Below are 18,723 nucleotides of genomic sequence, written 5' to 3'. Positions count from 1 at the left end.
GCAGACTGTGCTTGAATTTCCCATTACCTGTTTTAGGAAAATGAGAAAAAATTTGCATTAACATATTCAGTGGGGACCATGTAACAATTGAGTGATGGTATGCCTTGTGCCTGTCTGCATTTTTTGTGGGATTTGGTTATCTCTTGGTGGCTCTGGAAAATAAGACCGTAGACAGAAGGAGGAGCCTGGGTCCAGACTGTCATTTTCCAACAGGTTACATCAATAATTAACCTAACTCTTTTTTTAATAAAACAACTCCAAAGTCAATTAGTGGCTACTCCCATTATGCTTCCTTTATTCCTTTCTTCCTCTCTTCTCCATCCCCTATCTTATCTGCAGGTGAAAGGACCAGGGGTCGGTGTGATTGGGACTGGGAAAGGGGCAGAATTAGCACTCTCCATGATCACCTTCCTGCCAGAAGTAGTGGCTGCTGTCTCAATCTCCGGCTGCAGTTCAAACACAGTTGCAGACCTCCATTATGGTGACATGACTCTGCCCGGGCTGCGTTTTGATATGAAGAAAGTCAAGGTCTCTGATTCTGGTGTATTTGACATTTTTGAAGCTCTGGATGACCCAGCAAATCCTGCTAATTCTCCTAGCGTGATCCCCGTTGAAAAAGCAGAAGGTCACCTTCTCTTAGTGGTCGGGGAAGGTGATCGGATGTGGAAGAGCTCCGTATATGCTGAGCTGGCAATCAAGCGTCTACGCCAGCATGGGAAAGAGAACTTTGAACTCCTGAGTTATCCAGGAGCAGGTCACCAAATTGATCCTCCTTCTACTCCCTTTTGTCAGGTAGCTATGGATCGTGTTTTGGGGGTGCCTGTTCTGGGGGGTGGAGAGAGCAAAGCACATGCCCATGCACAGGAACACTCCTGGGGAAAAATTCAGGAGTTTCTGCACTTGCATTTGGGATGAACACTTAAGCACATGCAAGCTGTTGCAGATCTACAAGGACTGAACTTGAGCCACCAAAACAACTGGTGATGACTGGTGAATTGAAGGGATTGACTGAGACAAGCCTTGAAATATGAAAATAAACAAATGACTACTTTGTTACAAGTATAAATCTAAAAAGAAAGGGATTTATTTAGAGCAGCCTAAGTTAATTTAACTGGACTAACGAGACATGAAACAACAAGCAGGCTGCACTACAGTACAAATTTGACTGCTCAAAGTGGTCATGTTATGAAGAAAAAAGTACCTGAAGAGAGTAGGAGGTACTTCCTTCCTTGCAGTATTTACACCTCAGAATGTTAACAGGCAGCCTGCACCCTCAGCAGTGACAGACAGGATCACACCCCGGTGATGATGGATGATAAATGCAGAAATCCAAATCATGAGTGACTCTGGCTTTGAGTCTTAATCTACCTTACACCAGAATTACTATATTTGCAACTATATACATTTTGGAAATGTTTTCCATTTACACAAAGCTGGAGATACCTACTTGAAATGAGGCTCATATACTTAGCTTTGTGGTCTTCTGGTGACACAGTCTGTTTCTATCCAAAAAGAACTATGTGCTGAATGGAAAAAAGAAGAGTACTTTTCCTTGTCATCCAAGGAGAATGGCAGTACTAGCACTGTACTGGGGATATACCTGTCTGTTCCTGTAATGTCTTGGATTGGCATTTGACACTCAGGGTATCAAGATTCTGTTGGATAGGTTAGAGCATGTCTAAATACAACCATTAAATTAGGGATTCATTACTTGTGGAACTCTGTAGTAATGATGTCAACAGATGCTGACAGCTGTTCTTAGGGAGGAAGCAGAGCTGGGAGACAGAAAACCTAGCCTATATATTTAAACTGACTGCAAAAAGCTGTCCCCTTATGGTGGTGATTAACTCAGAATCATACCAAACTAACAATGCCCTCCAAAAAGAAAGCACTCAAAGCCAAATCTAGGATAGCTTTTCCATGACTGCCTGAGATTTTAATTTTTTTTTTTTTTTTTAATCCAAGTTCATTTTTGGCTAGTGCCTTTTTTCCCCCCACCATTCAGGTAGAAAGAAACTTCTCAAATGAATTGATCTCTCAAGGTGGTCTTGCTGAAATGGTGCTGAAGGCCTGTTTAAGGACAGCCTGTATCAACAAAATTTCTCTTTCCAAAGTCACTTTGTCAGACCAGTTTGAGAGCTGCCCAGGAAGACACAAAACTTTTGTTAGTGGTACTCAGTTTTGCTTTGCTCTCAGGGATCTCTCTCCAGTTAACTGTCATTATGCTGCTGCTCAGTCTCAATAGCTTTCTGCAACTCTTATTATTCCTTATAATTTAAGTCACATGTTCTTCACACCAATGCCAACTGAACAATTTAACCATCCATTCTTCACAAGAGAAGCTCCATCCTGCTAACTCCACACAAGCTTTCTTTATGCCTGGTCTCTAAACTTCCTCACCAGCTGAACAGGCTTTTGCCAAGTCACACCTGGTGCCTGAACCTCTGCTAACACAAGCAGCCCTGAAGTCCAGGACCAGAGCCTGCTGTGATGTGTTCCCTGGTGTCACCCATACCTGTCACCTGTCTTTTTTTTCCAAACTCATTTCAAGTGACAGCTGTAGGAGAGAGGGTTGTCTCTTGTGTGAAGGTTCCTGCCTCATGCTGTGTCTCTTCAGTAGCTGGAGCTGTTATTGATTGTGCAAGAGCAGCCCCTCCCCTGTCCCTGTTCTGTCACTCTCCCAGTGCCAATACCTGTGTCTCCACACTGCAGTCCTACCTCAGCATATGCATTGCTATGCAAGATTGCAATCTGGAGGCTCAGTAAATGTTAAGTTGTAAATAAAAAAATAAAAAAAAACCCAAACCAGATAGATTGAGAGTTCTCAGACTTAATTTCCAAAGCACAAGCTTTTAAAATAATTAATTGTTAGATTTTGTGATATATGCAATTTGAAAGAGAAGTAGAACACTTTAACCACGTGTAAGAATTTGATGTTAGGTATTTGTTTGGAAAAGTGAATGATACTTTGTTTTAAAGGGAGAAAAAATAAAAGCAATGCAATATTACTGTGAAGAGCCTTTTCATGAATGAGTCAGGGTTTCCTGTACAAAATAATAATAACAGAAGGTCCTGTTGAAAACCAGACAACTTTTGCACTAGCATTTTGTACATTTACAATGCTGCCTGGGGACATGATGTTGCAGGCACTCTGCAAAATGTGTAGCTATTTTATTGAGTGTAATTAAACTGAGTGCCTGATTATGGCCTGAGTTACACTCTATTTATATTGGTTTATATTCACAGAATTGATAGGGTTAGTAGAGACCTCTGGAGACCGCCTAGTCCAATTCTCCTGCTAAAGCAGGGTCACCTGGAGCAAGTGCCACAGGAATGTGTCCAGGTGGATTTGGACTGTTTCCAGAGGGAGACTCCAGAGCCTCCCTGGGCAGCCTATTCCAGTGCTCTGCTACCCTCAGTGTGAAGAGGTTCTTCTTCATGTTGAGGTGGAACTGTGTTTCAGCTTAAGGCTGTTTCTCCGTGTCCTGTCACGGGGCACCCCTGAAAAGTCTGGCACCATCCTCTTGGCACCCACCTTTGCGGTATTTGTATCTGCTGGCGAGCTCTCCTCTCAGGAGCAGAACAGGCCAAGGTCCCGCAGTCTCTCCGCACACGAGGGAGGCTCCAGACCCCCCCATCATCTTCGTGGCTCTCCACTGGCCCCTCTCCAGCAGCTCCTCTCGCACTGAGGAGCCCGGAACCCGCCGCAGTAATTCTGTGCCGAGCGCCCGGCCCGCTCCATGAAGACGAGTGCTCGGGGGCCGGATGAGCTGCACCGGCCCAGCTCGGAGCCCTGGCAGCCGCCGCCGGGCTCCCCGCGCCCCGGGCGGGCCGTGCGATCCGCGCCGCGCTCGGGCCAGGCCCCGCCAGTCCCACAAGGCGCCGCGGGCCGCTCGTGCGCGAGTTCCGGGCGGGGCGTTCCCGCGCTCGTAGCAACCGCGGCGTTGGCGGTATCCACGGCACCATGGTGAGTGCTGCGGCGGGGAGCAGGCAGCGGGGCCGGGAGCGGGGAGCGGGCAGCGGGGAGCGGGGAGCGGGCCGGGGCGGGGAGCGGGCCGGGGCGGCCGTGGGGCGGCGCGGAGCCCCCGCGGCCGGGCCCCGCCGAGCAGCCCCGCTCGCCGGAGCCGCCCGGGAGGCAGCGCGGCAGCGGGCGGCGGCTGAGCCGGGCGCGGGGGCCTGTGCTCTGCCTTGGGAAGGGGCGTTTCGGGCTAAGGGAAAAGCTCACAAACCTCGCTTAGTACGTGGTTTTAAGGCGGCAGTATCGGCGATCGCTACAGCGAGTAGCTTGGTATCTGTTGCTGTGCAATTCCGATTTCATCTATTTAAAATACAAATAAATGTCCGCGAATAAGGACGAAGTGTCGCTGTTTTGCTTTTTCCTGGGGGGTCTAAATTTTGTAAATACTATGTGTCCAACTGCCGTGTTTTGAGGAGGAAATTAATCTTTTGTTACAACTATTACTTGTACAGGTGTGGCTATTTTTCCCCTTCAGAGATTCTGTTTCTTCTTCCTGCCATGCTGATGGTGACTCTTCAGGGTCACCACTGGTCACTTGGTATTTTGAGCATTTTAAGTATTATTACTTTCTTTAGTCTAAATACCTGTAGCAAATTGTTCAATAAGCAGGTAGAAGAGCCCTGCAGGTAAGTTTCTTGGAGGAAGTTTCCCTTAGGTAGCCTCCCGTGGGAGAAGATACTATGATTTACCTACAGAAATTTCAACTGCACCTCAAAGAAAAGTAAATCCCTGATATGTGCTCTCCAGATAACCTGCTGTGCTGATGTCCACGTTTTCACCAAATCGGCAGAGATAAGTCAACAGAGGTCAGGGAAGAAGTTGCTCCTTGTGCTCACATGGATCAGTAGCTTTAAAGTCCAAACTGGTTTTAGGCATGACTTGGAAACAGCAGCAGCCACTGGTTTTATAAATGCATTTCTGCTTTCAGCATGAGTGACTGAGATCATGTACCCAAGTGCTGTGGTGATGATTAGCTGCTGTTATTATGAAAAAGGCAATGAAGTTTCTACCCCAAACTCCCCAGTTAACTGGAAGGCAGCTGTTTTTGCCTGCACACTGGTAGCTATTAATTGGCTTGAATGAGGCTGTTGTAGTGGGAACTTAGGGATGTGATCTTCTGAACCAGAGGAGTCATGCAGATGTTCATCTCTGGGGAGCTACTGCTGTGGCTCAAATTTGCAGGTCATTTCCAATAGGAGTTAGAACTGGCTACCACTTGCTATAGTCCAGATTGAAATGAATGCCTTTCAATGGGCAGAAACAGGTGGAACATCTGAGGATGTCTAAATGGAGGTGCCTATTGCTGTCAGAGATGCATGCTCAGGCTCCCTGGTGTTGCTGGCTCTTAGGCTGTTGCAGGGTGCTCAGTACCTGTGGCCTTTTCTTATATGTAGCTGCCTCAGCTGTTGCCTTTTACTGCTGGGACCAGAGTTTCCTGTGGTCCAGAGTAAATACCCAACACTAAAGCTCTGAGGTGGCTGCCTGTAAGATATTTGGGGGAACTTAATTTGTTGGTTTTAACTTTTACAGTGTGGGAGGGTTATATATCTAATTACTTGAAAGACTGCTTTCATCATGTCCTGCTACACTTAAGAGTAATAGAGATGCCAAAACTAGAGTCCTCCTGTATTTCTAGAAAGAAGGCTGTTGATCACTGTTTGTAAAAGATTGATCTCTGTAACCTCTTTAATCCAAAAGACATCTTGGAATATATTTAATGTTTAGAGAAGCATTAAGCATGTTGTTTACATACTGGTGTTTTGGATATCTTTATGTGGTTTCATAAGACCCTGATATGAGGTGGAAAAGTAAGAGTTAGTGACAACAGAAAGTTGGTCAGTGGGTCAGTCCTTAAAAAGCCTTCAAAAGCAGCTCTCATGAATAATACATATTTTCACATCACATGGTGTAACTCAATGCAGAACAATTGGAAAGAAACTCCAAATATACATAATCCAGATTGCTCTTGAGTTTTGGCAAGATGTACCTCATTTTCTTCAGTGAATTTTAGGATGCTGTATCTTTTTCTGGTACAGACTTGCTTTCAGACAGGAAGTTGTTAATGCAGAATAGAAACTGTGAGAGTTTAAGAGCATTAGACCACAATTTTCAATGCAGTAACTTCTTATGCCTTTGAATTTAATTTCACCATAAAACCTAATAAGCAGTGTGCCATGGGGCAGAGAGTAAGATCAGGAAAATAATATCCTGACATTAAGCCCATTGTTTACTTCTGAAAATGCAGCAAAGAACCCCAGAAAACAAAATTTCAGGACACTGAGGAGTTCCAACTTCTTTGACTTGGCTGATCCAAGATAATACAGGAAAGTGGTGGAAGGGGGGCAGAAAAGCAGGATAGGGAGGGAGAAGGGAGAGCAAATAGATTTGCAGTTAACTCCACTTTAAAAATTCAATGAATACTCACTTAAGTTTGTTTCATTTTTAGGCAAAAGCAACAACCATCAAAGAAGCTCTAGCCAGATGGGTAAGTACTAGAACAGTCCCTACTGGCATGGGGTTTGACTGTATTCAGCTAATTTTGTTTTTCAGACATGGTAAGAAATATGTTTGTTTGAAACATCTGCTTTAAGAAGCTTCACAAAGTAAAATGATGATTACTGCTGTTGTGTAGTACATTCTGTTGAATTTTTGTATGTTCCTGTTAAATTGATACAATTGGTAAAGATTAGTCTGTTTTGCCTACCTGCATTGTTCTGCTGAATATGCATTGGCCTGAAGCCACAGAGATTCAAAGTTGGGGATGTATTATGTTTTAATTATGCTCTCTTTGCTTTACCCAAGTACAGTTCTTCCCACAGAATAAACAAGTACAAAATTCTCACCGTACTGAATTCAGTGAAACTTCTACACATCTTTTGACATATGGTCTCTCATATTGTGCAAAGCTTAACTCAGAATGAGTTTCTTGGGTTTTCTTCTCTGTTAATACAAAAGCTCATTTGTCTGGTGGTGGCTGACCTGGTCTTCCAGAAAGCTGTGTGTTGGCAAGGATGCAGCTGTAATTTCAAATGATGATATAGGATGCTCTAAGGTCAGGTTCACTGTCCAGTAAAACCAGTGAGAATCTTTCCCCAGTCTCCCCTTTTAGATGAAGGCACAGCTGTGCTGTTGGGTGTGCATATGCTTCCCTGATAATTTTGGCCAGCTGCTAGAGCAAGGATATCTAAATGTTTTGGTCTCTAGAAGATCTGGCTGTGATAGTGTGGGCAGCTACACTTGAAAGCCAGAAGCTCAAGGTACTAGTCTGTAACTGAAGGTTGTGCTTCCATTTTGAGTTTTATCAGTGTTTAGTACCTTCAGTATTTCAGGGGTTTTCCAGTTATGTTGGTATATCCCACAAACCTCACTCCTGCTCTCCTAGTAAGAACTAGAACACAACAACTTGCAGACAATAGCATTAGTAGAAGTATGAACTGTGCATTAAAAGTTTGCTTTTCCTCCCTTACTCTTTCTGCCTTCCAGAACTTCAACTCCATGATTCCTATTACAGATCTGTTTTCCATTTGCTCCTCTGTCACATCTCTTAGACAGAATCAGCCTGTGTCAGTGAGTTTCCATTAACATTAGGCATAAAATGCTGAATTTGCTTTTCTGTTCAAGTTATTTGGGATGGGTCTAAATCTTCCTTTTACTCTTCCTAATCTGGGTCCATGTGACTTGTGCAATTGCATTTGGTGTTGTGTTGCATTCCAAATGTTTTTTTCCCTTTGGCATGAGAGTTTACCTATGCCCTACAGTCAGAGGGACATCAGTTAAAACAAATTGAAATCAAAGCAGCTTCAACTTGGCAAACATGTAACCTGTTCTTAAAAAACATGTCTGTTCTACCTATACTTTCTCTGTGGTATATTGTGGTTGTGCAGCTGCTTACAAAATACTTGGCAATCAGGATGAATTTTCTTCCTGCAGGTGCTCACTGCTGGCCCAGTCTGTGTTGGAAGCTCTCTTCCTTTCATGTTTTTAAGGAAAAATGTATTTTTATTTGTTGGTATAAACTGAGAGATTGCAAACTGAATGTAAATACAAATAGATATAGAACAGTTCTTAGAAAAGAAAATGGAAATTTCTTAGAAAAGAAAACGGAAATTTCACTTTGATCTAGTTACTTTGTTTGAACATGCCATCACCATATTCCAGCAAAATATCTGACATGCTTATTTGCTAAATCAGTAATTTTGAGTAAAAATGCTGTCACACTGAATTTGGACAGAAACTGGAATATAAATAAGTGTACAAGACAACATGATTTTTAAATTAAATTAAGTTTTCTGAAGTATTTTGTGTGTATAAGAGGAAAAAGAATCTTATCAAACCCTGGTATTGTGCTGTGGGATACTAAAAGACTTATGGGACATGATTAATTTAATTACAAAGTAGCCATGTAAACTAGGGCACACTCAGCAATTTCTCTTTTCAGTAGATGCATGAAATGGAGGAGAAAACAAGAGTCCTTGTTCTGAAAGTGCCAAGACTTCTCCTTTGTTAATGGACCTCCAGTCCTTGCACTGAACACTGAGTGAACTGACAAAATGCTCCCTTTGTGCTGTTAGGGAGGCAGCTGTCAAAACTGCTGCTACTCTCTAAATAGATACTTGTCCCAAGTGTTTAGTCAATAATTGCCATCACTTAAGAATTTTAAAAGCTTTAATAGACCATATTTTTTAATAAACCTAAGTGCTGAAGTTACATCCATTTTTCCAAGGCTCTGAATTATCAACCTAGATTGTAAATAGAAAATATGTCTTTTGCTGTATTCTCCAAAGTGTGACATCTTCCCCCACTCTTTCTTAATGGCTAATTAGATTTTTTTTTTTTTTTTTTTTTTTTTTTTTTTTTTTTTTTTTTTTTTTTTTTTTTTTAGATTCTTAATGCTATGAATCTGTTGAGGTTCTCCCCTAAAACACATTCCCCTGTGTTCAGTTTGTGTTGTGAGCCAGGCATGAGTTCTGAGATTTTTGGGTGAAGTGGGAAGGAGATTTTCTGCCAGAACTTTTAAATCTGCTTCTGCTATAGACTGGCCCTAGGTGAGGTTTCTGTATGTCAGTCTTCATGGAAATACCTTAATTCAGAATTTTAGCCTTCCATCTATTCTCCATTCTATATGGCAGATGACTACTTTATTATATTGCTCAAGTGTTACACAGCTTGTAAAAACCAGCATATGTAATGTATAAGTTACTTTGATATCTTGAAAATAAGCTAGCTTTACCCTTTTTGTGCTACACCAGCAGGAATCTTGATAACAGTACTCAAAATCCTTTCTCTTTCCAGTAGTACATTGGAATTACTTCTATAGTAATCACTTTTACAGTAATTCTTTTAGTATAGTAGTTTTTGGTAATTTGCATGTAGCAAATTCCTCAGCTTCTCTTTTCTTTAGGAGGAGAAAAGTGGCCAGAAGGCTTCAGAGGCAAAGGAAGTGAAACTGTACGGGCAGGTTCCTCCTGTAGAAAAAATGGATGGTGCTCTCTCCACTCTTGTTAACTGCGAGTAAGTTCAGTAAAAAACATGTTGGAAATAGAATGTTCTCCTTTCTTCCTTTCAGTTTTTCTGCTGTCCACTGCAAATATATATTTACTGTGTTCAAGTGGGGCCTTCAAAGCAGCAGCTTTCTCTTCTTTTTTCTTAACTGAGCTTCTCTTTCTGCACACGCTTGCCCTTTTTAATTCAAAGACCCTTGTAATTTAGAAGGTGTTAGGGTTGATTCCATATTAATATTTGTCCCCAGAAAAATTATATACTGTTTATCCGTATATAATTACTGATCCGAGTTTGGCGTCTATCTCCTAAAAAAATGGCACGTTTATGATCCCCTCTAAAATTCATGAAAAAAAGAGGTGATTAGAGCAGGACTTTTAGAAAGAGATTAGAGTAATTTCAGAAATAAACATCCATGCATTTGATAAGGCTAGGCATCAAAAGATAATCCAGTATGTCATGTAAGTAACTCATGGTACTTTCCCAGAAGCTAAATAAAATTGAAGAAATCCTACTGGTTTGAGGATGTTTTGAGTCTGTTTACACATCTAGTTAGTTTACCATCTATTGAGACAAGAACATAGAATTATTTCTAATGCAGTGGTGTTGGGACATGGAACTCTTCCAATGTAGTGATCCCTTATAAACTGTGAATTGATTATTCTTACTTTTAAAGGAAACTATCGCTGTCTACAAACTGCATTGACAGAATTGCCAACTTGAACAACCTGAGTAAGTGACAAGCCAGCTGTCCATTGTGTTTGTTTTCTAGTTGCCTGGTTAGGATATATGCCATCATTTGTTACATGTGTCCAGCTTTATTCATCCCTGTTATTATCCTTTTTTTATTCCCTCCTTGTAGAACATTACAAGTGACCTTTAAAATGACCAGTCTTACTGGAGAATGCATGCTGAGCAGCAGTGGTGTATTGCAGCAGGTATCCCTGCACTAGCCTGGGCAGTTGTCTCACAGTGCAGCAATCAAAAAATTCCATTCAGTAAGCACTTCAGTACCCTCCTGTGGGCCTTGCTGTGCTGTTCAACACCTTTGTGCAGTTCAAAAGTGATGTCATGACCATTTTCCACCCTCCTAATGGAGACAGTCTGCAGTTCAACAACTCTGCAAATGCATTATTGGTTGGAGTGTTGTAGACCTGGGATGGAAAAATGTCATTCCACTTTGCAGAGGATTGGATATAATTGGTTTCATTTTGTTCATACTTTATAAATGGATGTGCCACCTGTCTAGAAGTAAGGCTTTTCTTTCTTGGACAGCTGTATTTGAAACTTTTGGGTTACAGACTTTGGAACAGAAGTCTTAATGGTGTGTCCTCAAGACTTCGACTGTGGCATGAAACTGGCAAAGAGCTGCAGGTTTTGAATAGAGCTTCCAGGCTTTTCTGTTCCTGTTGAAATGCCAGCTGGATAGATAAGGAATCTGGAATCTCATCCTTTCCAACTGCACACGAAGAGATCTGTCAAAGAGCTTGATGAATTTATTTATTTTCATAATAAGCTCAGACTTCAAAGATTTGGAAATACTAGTCAGGGAAAAAATATTCCAGTATTTCCAAATAACTGTTCTGTAATACTTCAACTGAGTAACTATTATGAGAAAAAATAATTAGGCAGTTATAATAGAAGTGAAGCCAATTAAATTTTTTTAGTGGATAAAACATTAAAAGCCTTTAAAACATCTTAAATATTTATATTAATGTAGATTCAAAATACCCAGTCTATACCAAGTATTTGATCCTAAAACCAAACAAAGTAGAACTAAGTTGAATATCTCTCATCAGGCATTTGTAAGGCATCTTTATATGCTGCCTCTAGTATAGAAACCAAATCTGCTGCCTTAAAATAAGATCAGAACCACTTTTGCCTGGAGAAGGAGGGCTGTGAATTATGTAAGATCAAAAGAAGCAAGTCAGCAGTTAGAGTTCAGGTGCAAGGTGAAATAATAATTTTTGCTCAGTATTTATCAAAACTGAATTTCAACTAGGTAACCCAACCCACACATGAGCAGCTTTGTATTCATGGGTGTATTTCTGAGCTCTCCCCTACATCAATTCCTGCTGATCTGTTTAGGTCAGGAGGTTTTGTTTCTGTTAGATCATTCTTTCTTAAGGCAGCCTGTTCAGAGTGCAGTTTGTAAGAAGAATATGTCATTTTACCTGTCTTACAGTATCTTCTTATTTAAAAAAAACCCAAAACAAACCCTGTTTATTAATGTGATTTTTTTAAAAACAATTTTTACAGAAAATTTGAGGATTCTGTCTTTGGGAAGAAATAACATAAAGAACTTGAATGGATTGGTATGTGCTTTTTAGTATCAATTCTTCACTAACAAAATAGAATATGATGTAATTCCCCTGTGTTCTTGCAAGTCTTTGCTGAGTTCAATAAAATTAATTGAATAAAAGGTTAGGCACTCACCTTTTGCATTCCTCTTTTGCTGTTATCTCTTCTCCCTCTTTTATGCTAACTGGCACCTGGAGCAGTATGGCTTTAGAGTGGATGGTGGCAGGACTGAGCCTACCTAGTAGGGGAAAATTAGTTGAGAAAAAAATTAGATCAATTTTGTTACATTTGAATTCAGGCCAAATTAGTACTTTTTTTTTCAATCAGTATTTTTAAAATTAACATGTAAATTATTTTCTTTCTCAAGAGATACTGTTTCTCCTCAAAGCTGTTCTCACCTTCAGAGATTCCATATCTCTTAAGTATGAAATGCAGAGTTAGTGTGCAATGACTGGTTTAAAAAAACCTCTCTTTTGAGAGAATTATGAATGTTATTTCTGGCCAGCAGACACAAACATACCAGAATACACCAGGATGAATAATGCTCTCACACTGTATAGCATCCCTTTCAAAGCAGTTGTTGAATTGCATTCTTTCCACAGATGCTTGCAGTGCACAAATAGGCAGATTTTTCTCCTCTGCCCCTATGCCTTAAGAACTACTCCAGCTACATCTTATTTTATTCTATTATAGTGATTTCTGTCCTCTTTACATATATTTGCATATATAACATTGCCTTTTAATTCCCATGAGCATTTGCCATGCCTAATAATTAGCGACTTGCTTAAAAGGAAATGAGGACCAATATATCTTAGTATTTTGTCACCTGTAGAAGGTGAAGAGTATGAATAATAAGGAAGATGTACTTCTGCTTACCTGAGTTGTCCTGTCATTTTCCAGGAGGCAGTTGCTGACACTTTAGAGGAGCTGTGGATCTCATACAACTTAATTGAGAAGCTGAGGGGTATCCGTGTAATGAAGAAACTGAAGGTTCTTTATATGTCAAATAATTTGGTGAAGGAGTGGGGTAAGCCATGCATCTCTACTCTGTAGAGAATTCTGTAGTATAGTGAATGCATGAGTTAAGTCAAAAATAGTGCTGTACCTCACAGAGCTTTGATTCTAACTAACAAGCCTGCACACATGTGCAAAATCCCTAAACATCTACTCATGCAAGAGAGTAAAAATAGTTGGAATATTGAATTTAACTTCTAAGTCCAATTAAGTTCATGCTTTGAATCATCTTTCTTCAACCTCTTTTAAAACATATCCCTATTCTTTAACTTGACACCAGTTAGAGCCCAAGCAGTCCCTCTCCTATTGTATCCCATACTCTTTATGTTTGCACTGAGTGTGAAAGGAATGTGTGGTGCAGATGTACTTTCCATGGTCCACAATCTGGTTGGTATTTTCACCTTTGTGGTTGCAGCAGAGTTTGTGAGACTGTCAGAGCTGCCAGTACTAGAGGAGCTGGTGTTTGTAGGCAATCCACTACAAGAGAAATTTGCTGCTGATCAAAGCAGTTGGATTGAAGAAGCAACCAAAAGGGTACCCAAGCTGAAAAAGCTGGATGGTGAGTTTGGGGCATGAGGCAATTGGGGTGAGTTAAAAGCTTTATATAAAGACAACCACAGGGAAACTAAACATAACTTTAGAGGTTCATTTGTGCCCATGAAATTAATATTCATCCCTCATCTTTGGAGTTATTTAGAAGTAGTTACTGAGATCCTTTCCACAGTGGTTGATGGATTTTGGAGTGCTAAATCCAAGTGGTCTTGCAACCTACAGTTGTGCATTATTCTGTAGTTACCCAAGTAGTTTTATCAAATACCTAATAGGGAGTGGAAAGATTTAGCATTAAATAAGTTAACAAGGCTTTCATCTGCCAAGTTGAATTACAGTTTTCCCAACAGAAGAGGTGAAATGAGAGAATAGAGAAAGACAGGGATATGCTCTTGTTCACTTCTGATGCAAGGGCAAATTTTCAAATCTGCATGCAAATTTCCTAAATGCCTGAATATCCCCCTCCATTACTCCAATTTGTGAGCTGTCCTCTCCTATTTAAGACACTGGTATGAAGAGTGACTAAAAATTAGATAATTTTGAAATCTATTTTTAAATATATTAATACCTGTCAATGGAGATGTTAGCTGTTCACTATTATCCCCACTTACTAAAGCAATGGAGGGGAGAGGAGGAGTGGTAACACTAATATAGAGTCAGGATAACTGCAGGAAAGGGAAGAGTGCAGGCATGTCAACAAGAGGAGACAGATTCACTACAGGGAGCAGTGGATGGGAAATCTATTAGCAGATTGTGTCTAAAACCAGCTCAACTGCAGTAAAAAAAAATATTAGGAAGTGGACACCTGATGAGAGAATTGCACTGCTAGGAAGGATGGCCTGGAGTGGTCCATTTGCTGTTGTAGTAGAAGTTTTGAATGTAAAACAAAAAACAGAATAGGGGACATATATGTGGGTCAAAAGTTCCCTTGGTAGTATAGGGGTAGACTTACTAACCACACTAAAACAGGCATGTATGTCCTGGAAAAAGCAGCACAAAGTAGGGCCCCACAAGAGAAGGGTGATGTGCTGATTGGTTGTTAGCAATTGAGCTGACTTGGTGCATCTCCCAAAGACCAAGTGAGGCTGATCTTTGCAGACCATGCCTTAGTAACTTTTTATTCCCTGTTACCCAAGACATTGAAAAAACATCCAACAGAGGAGCTCATCAGGTGAAGACTTTTCTAGCTAAGAGCAGTTGAGGTATGCAGAAGTTCATGTTGGTTAGAAACAGGCAGGAAATACAACTCTTGACTCTTTCCAACAGGAGAGATAAGCTTTCAGATAGATCATAATTCATTATGTCTTCCTCTTCTTCTTTTCCTTTTTTTTTCCTCCTAAGGTACCTTAGTTGTTAAAGAAGAAGAGGAAGAAGGAGCGGAAGGAGTGGAAGGAGTAGAAGGAGCAGAAGGAGGAAACTGATGACACTTTCTTGTTGGGTAGTAAATTATTAAAGTAACTCCAGATAGCTTGGCACATAAACTTTTATAAGTATTTGTTTTGAAGAAAATCTTTGGGCAGTTTTCAAAAGACCAGCTTATCTCCACAGTCTCTCACCCAAAGAGTTAGTTACCAAAAATTGCTCACACTAGTTTGTCAAGCTTATGACACCTTCTGTAGAGACTAGTGGAGCTGAGTTTACCTGCTGTTTGGCTAGCTAGAGATCTTTATTTAAATTAATACATAACTGTTTTTAATTCCTGATTAGTGGTGCTTGTTGTTCACTCTAGGGTTATAAAAGAACTGTTTTAGCTTTTTTAGTGCTGCTGGCGAACATCAAATTGGAAACTCTGAGACCAGAAGAACAATGTTGGGGTTTAGAGACACCTAACAAGCTTTTTTGTGTTTAATTTTGTCATGGGACTTTCTCAATATTTCTGATAGGTGAGTTTGCCTTTTTATTCCTTGAAATGTTATGCCAAACAGGCCCAGTAGTTGCAGACATACACACAAGAAGGTATTGGTCTGACAAGGGCCTGTTCCTGGCCCCGAGTCTTGAAATGGGCTTCTCATATTGGAACTCAGCAGCATTGCTTAGAGCCATGGATAACTTATATATTTATTTATTTTTAAGAGGCAGTAGGAATTCTTTGCATGGTTTTAGTAAGAGTAAAATACTGCCAACTTTGGGTTTTGTCTCTTAGTAGGAAATTACTTTAGATTGCAATATGTGGCCTATTAGCCTACAGCTGGTTTCTGGCTTTGGATTGGGTCATTGGTGGACACAATCCTTCTCAGCTCTGGAATCTTCCTATAACTAAGTAGGATGATAGTAATGGAGAAACTAACAGCAAACAGAAGACCTGGGCTTGAGGAAAGAAAATTTTCATTTTGGGGATACTCATTTTTTGTGAAAGCACAGGTGAGAGGAAGTATATGTAGTTAGTGGGAATGGTGAGATGGGATGAGATGGGATGAGATGAGATGAGATGAGATGAGATGAGATGAGATGAGATGAGATGAGATGAGATGAGATGAGGGCTCTGGTAAAAAAACTATTGAAGAGGTACTGAATGTGCTATATTGCAGGGTAACCAGTTTTAGTAAAGGCCCCTTATGTGGCTATTTCTAGTGAAAAGCATGCAACAATGATGAAGATATACCTGATTGTGCTCTGGCATGCCAATAGTGTGGTTTTTCTTCTCTTTGAAGAATAGATGGAGTCACCTGACTAGATTTTTCTGCAGTTCCTATTTGGTTTTTTAACAACCTTTTCTTCTGATTTGTGGAACCATCTGTTTTTTTAAAATTGAAGTGGCAACAAGTGTAACTGCTGGTTCCAGCCCAGGTATAGAAGGGATGGGGGCAGAATGCCACTCTTAAGTTATTTTGTTCATGAAGGTGTGGCAGGAGCCGAAGTCTTGGAAGTCCAGGTCAGAGATGAAATGATAGAATTGGCCCTGGCAACAGTGGTACTGATCTCAAGCTCCAGGTATAATTGTAGTAGGTGATTCTCTCTAATCAGTTTCTAAGTGAACACTGTGAAGTAAATGATTACAAGACAATCACAATTTAATTTCAATATAGTGCTATTTAATCTGTGATTATTAGGGGAATTCTAAAGTGTTCTGATTTAAGTTGGTATTTGCTGAAGAGGTTTCAGTTTGATTTGGATCTGTTGCTAAAATTAAGGTGAAGAGTGCAATGACAAAAACTCTGGACATTTTTTACCCAGCATAAACTATTTCCAGGCAGCTGTTTTCTTTACCAGAAACTGCTTTCTTAGCAGTTCACCGGATTTAGACAACTTCATTTTTGTTTGTTATTTCTTTGTAAGTATTCTCCTAGCTTTATCATGAGTTAAAGGCAGCACTGACCAAGAAGCACCATGAAGCTGCTGACTACAGTCAGCAGCCATTTCACACGTCCTTTGAAGCCAAGCCACTCTGTTCACTTGCAGCCAGCCCCTCTTGGCAAGGTGGGTGTGCTTGGGCAGTGCAGAGCCCATGGCACACTTAGACCCTCCTGGCCCCATATGCTGGGGGGCACAGGGGACTGGCTGTGCCCTTGATGACTGCAGTTCAAGTGTGGTTCATGTGAGCCAGAGCTTGACTGGCTCAAAACTTGCCTTCCGAGTGTTCCCAACAAGCAGAAATGCTGAATTTGTCTCTGTGTTTGGAGATATTTTCAGAATAGACCACGTGGTGCTCTTCTAGTGCTGTCCACAAAGAAAAGTGGTTGAAGCTGTAGACCAGGTCTCTCCCAGCACAGCTGCAAGTGGTGTGTATGGCTGGGTCAGCTCCACATGACTGTGACAGGAGGGAAAGGGAGTGATGAGCACAATCCAATGCCAAGCAATCCTGCTGGGTGATTCTTTAAATATGGCCTAAGTACATTTCTGACAGTTATGTCAGATACAGCAAATACTCTACACTTGGGCTATATTGGGGCATTCTGAGAGAGGAACAGAAACTTAGTGTTCTGACTGTGTTGTAATGACTGAAGTGAAATACAGATCCATTGACAAGCTGTGAGGGATAAGATCAGTTCCTGACTCTCCTAAGTCATCAGCAGAGGCTGCAGCTATGGGAATCAGTCCAAAACTATTGTAGGTGGTGGTACAGCTGGGTGGATTGTGTCTCCCATTGGCATTGGTGCTTTCCACAGATGAAATGGCACAAATTCTCTAGCTCTTTTTTTGGGGGGCCTGCATTGTAAATACCAACAAAAAAGGGGAAAAAATTAATTATTGAAGGAAGGGAGCATTCAGTCTTAGCATATAATTTAAAACTCTCCTGATAAAAACTATGTGTCAGTCTCATTGAAACAATACAGTAAGAAAAGAATTGACTGTGGCTTGTGTTTGCCAGGAGATGCTTCATCTAAAAGCTGATAGCTTCACTTTACCTTGCTTTGCTTAATGAGTTGTGATTACTTTGAAGAACAAAACACCCACCCCCCCATCCCCAAACTTTTTCTCCTCCAAAGTAAAGCTTCCCTAAATTTTTAAATTTGCACTTTAAAATTAGGCACTGGATGTGGTGGAAAACATGGAGATGTGGTAGAATTAAAACAGCTGGTTTGTATATTGGTGATGCTACACAAAGTTATGTATAAGGTGACAGTGACACCTTGGCCTGTGTACCCACAGGGATGTGGGAGTGAGATGCTGGAAAGCCTGGCTCTCACTTGTACACTCTGCTACTCCCATCACACCACATCCATTGGAAAATGTGCAATCCATGTGGAATTCTGCTTTTCCCAGTGAAGTTACAGAGGACTAGCATCCACTTTATTCCTTACAGAAATATTATAAAATCAAATTAGTGGTAGGAACTAGCTAGGTTTTTTGCTTGCTTGTTGGTGCACTCACCTGTCTTCAAAGAGCTGATTGATATATGCAGTGATTATTGAGAACTGATGGAAAAATGACAGAAGTGACCTGAGAACCAGCAGATGACTCAGGTTACACTAGAAGTAGGCTCATCTAGAAAACATCAAGCAAGAGAGCACTTTTAACATCCCCTTTGGCAATCTTTTGTATACAGTAATTTTGTAGCATGAAAAGCTGTTAAATTTGCTGTGTTTAATTTATTTAGGCCTATGTTTATAAATGTTCTTCTGTGAAACTTGTTCAAAAATAATATAAGCTTATTTTATACAAATGTCTTTGGCTGATGTGTAATGAAATAGTTCAGCTTCTAAAGAGTATTTGGAAACTAAATTTTGTGCTCATTAAACATTCCTAGCTGCTCAGGAAGCAATGTATTCATAGTATGATAGCATGTAAATGCTGTTCCTATTGCCTCTATATTTTAGAATAGAAAATAACTTAAGGCTTTAAAAATGCTGATATATTGTGATTGTTGTCATCTGATACATAAATATTTTTCAATCTTTTAA

General features: G+C 40.6%; 1 protein-coding gene across 2 annotated transcripts in view; it reads left to right on the top strand.

The window, feature by feature from the left end:
• Positions 1 to 18,723, top strand: part of LOC306803112 (dynein axonemal light chain 1-like) — a 23,035-nt gene extending 4,312 nt beyond the window's left edge. The window contains exons 3-10 of one of the 2 annotated variants that reach the window (XM_079308048.1): positions 340 to 792; positions 6,465 to 6,503; positions 9,420 to 9,529; positions 10,194 to 10,249; positions 11,777 to 11,832; positions 12,719 to 12,845; positions 13,248 to 13,391; positions 14,723 to 18,723. In XM_079308048.1, coding sequence (XP_079164174.1) covers positions 340 to 792; positions 6,465 to 6,503; positions 9,420 to 9,529; positions 10,194 to 10,249; positions 11,777 to 11,832; positions 12,719 to 12,845; positions 13,248 to 13,391; positions 14,723 to 14,802 — 1,065 coding nt within the window. In that variant the 3' untranslated portion in view covers positions 14,803 to 18,723. Of the gene's footprint in view, positions 1 to 339; positions 793 to 3,812; positions 3,968 to 6,464; positions 6,504 to 9,419; positions 9,530 to 10,193; positions 10,250 to 11,776; positions 11,833 to 12,718; positions 12,846 to 13,247; positions 13,392 to 14,722 lie in introns of those variants that run through there. The other variant, XM_079308047.1, reaches the window with a different exon arrangement.

The sequence above is a fragment of the Erithacus rubecula genome (assembly GCF_903797595.1).
Source record: "Erithacus rubecula genome assembly, chromosome: 6".
In the NCBI taxonomy this organism is placed as follows: domain Eukaryota; kingdom Metazoa; phylum Chordata; class Aves; order Passeriformes; family Muscicapidae; genus Erithacus; species Erithacus rubecula.
Note: the sequence above shows the minus strand (reverse complement) of the source record. Positions and strands in the feature narration are given on the sequence as shown.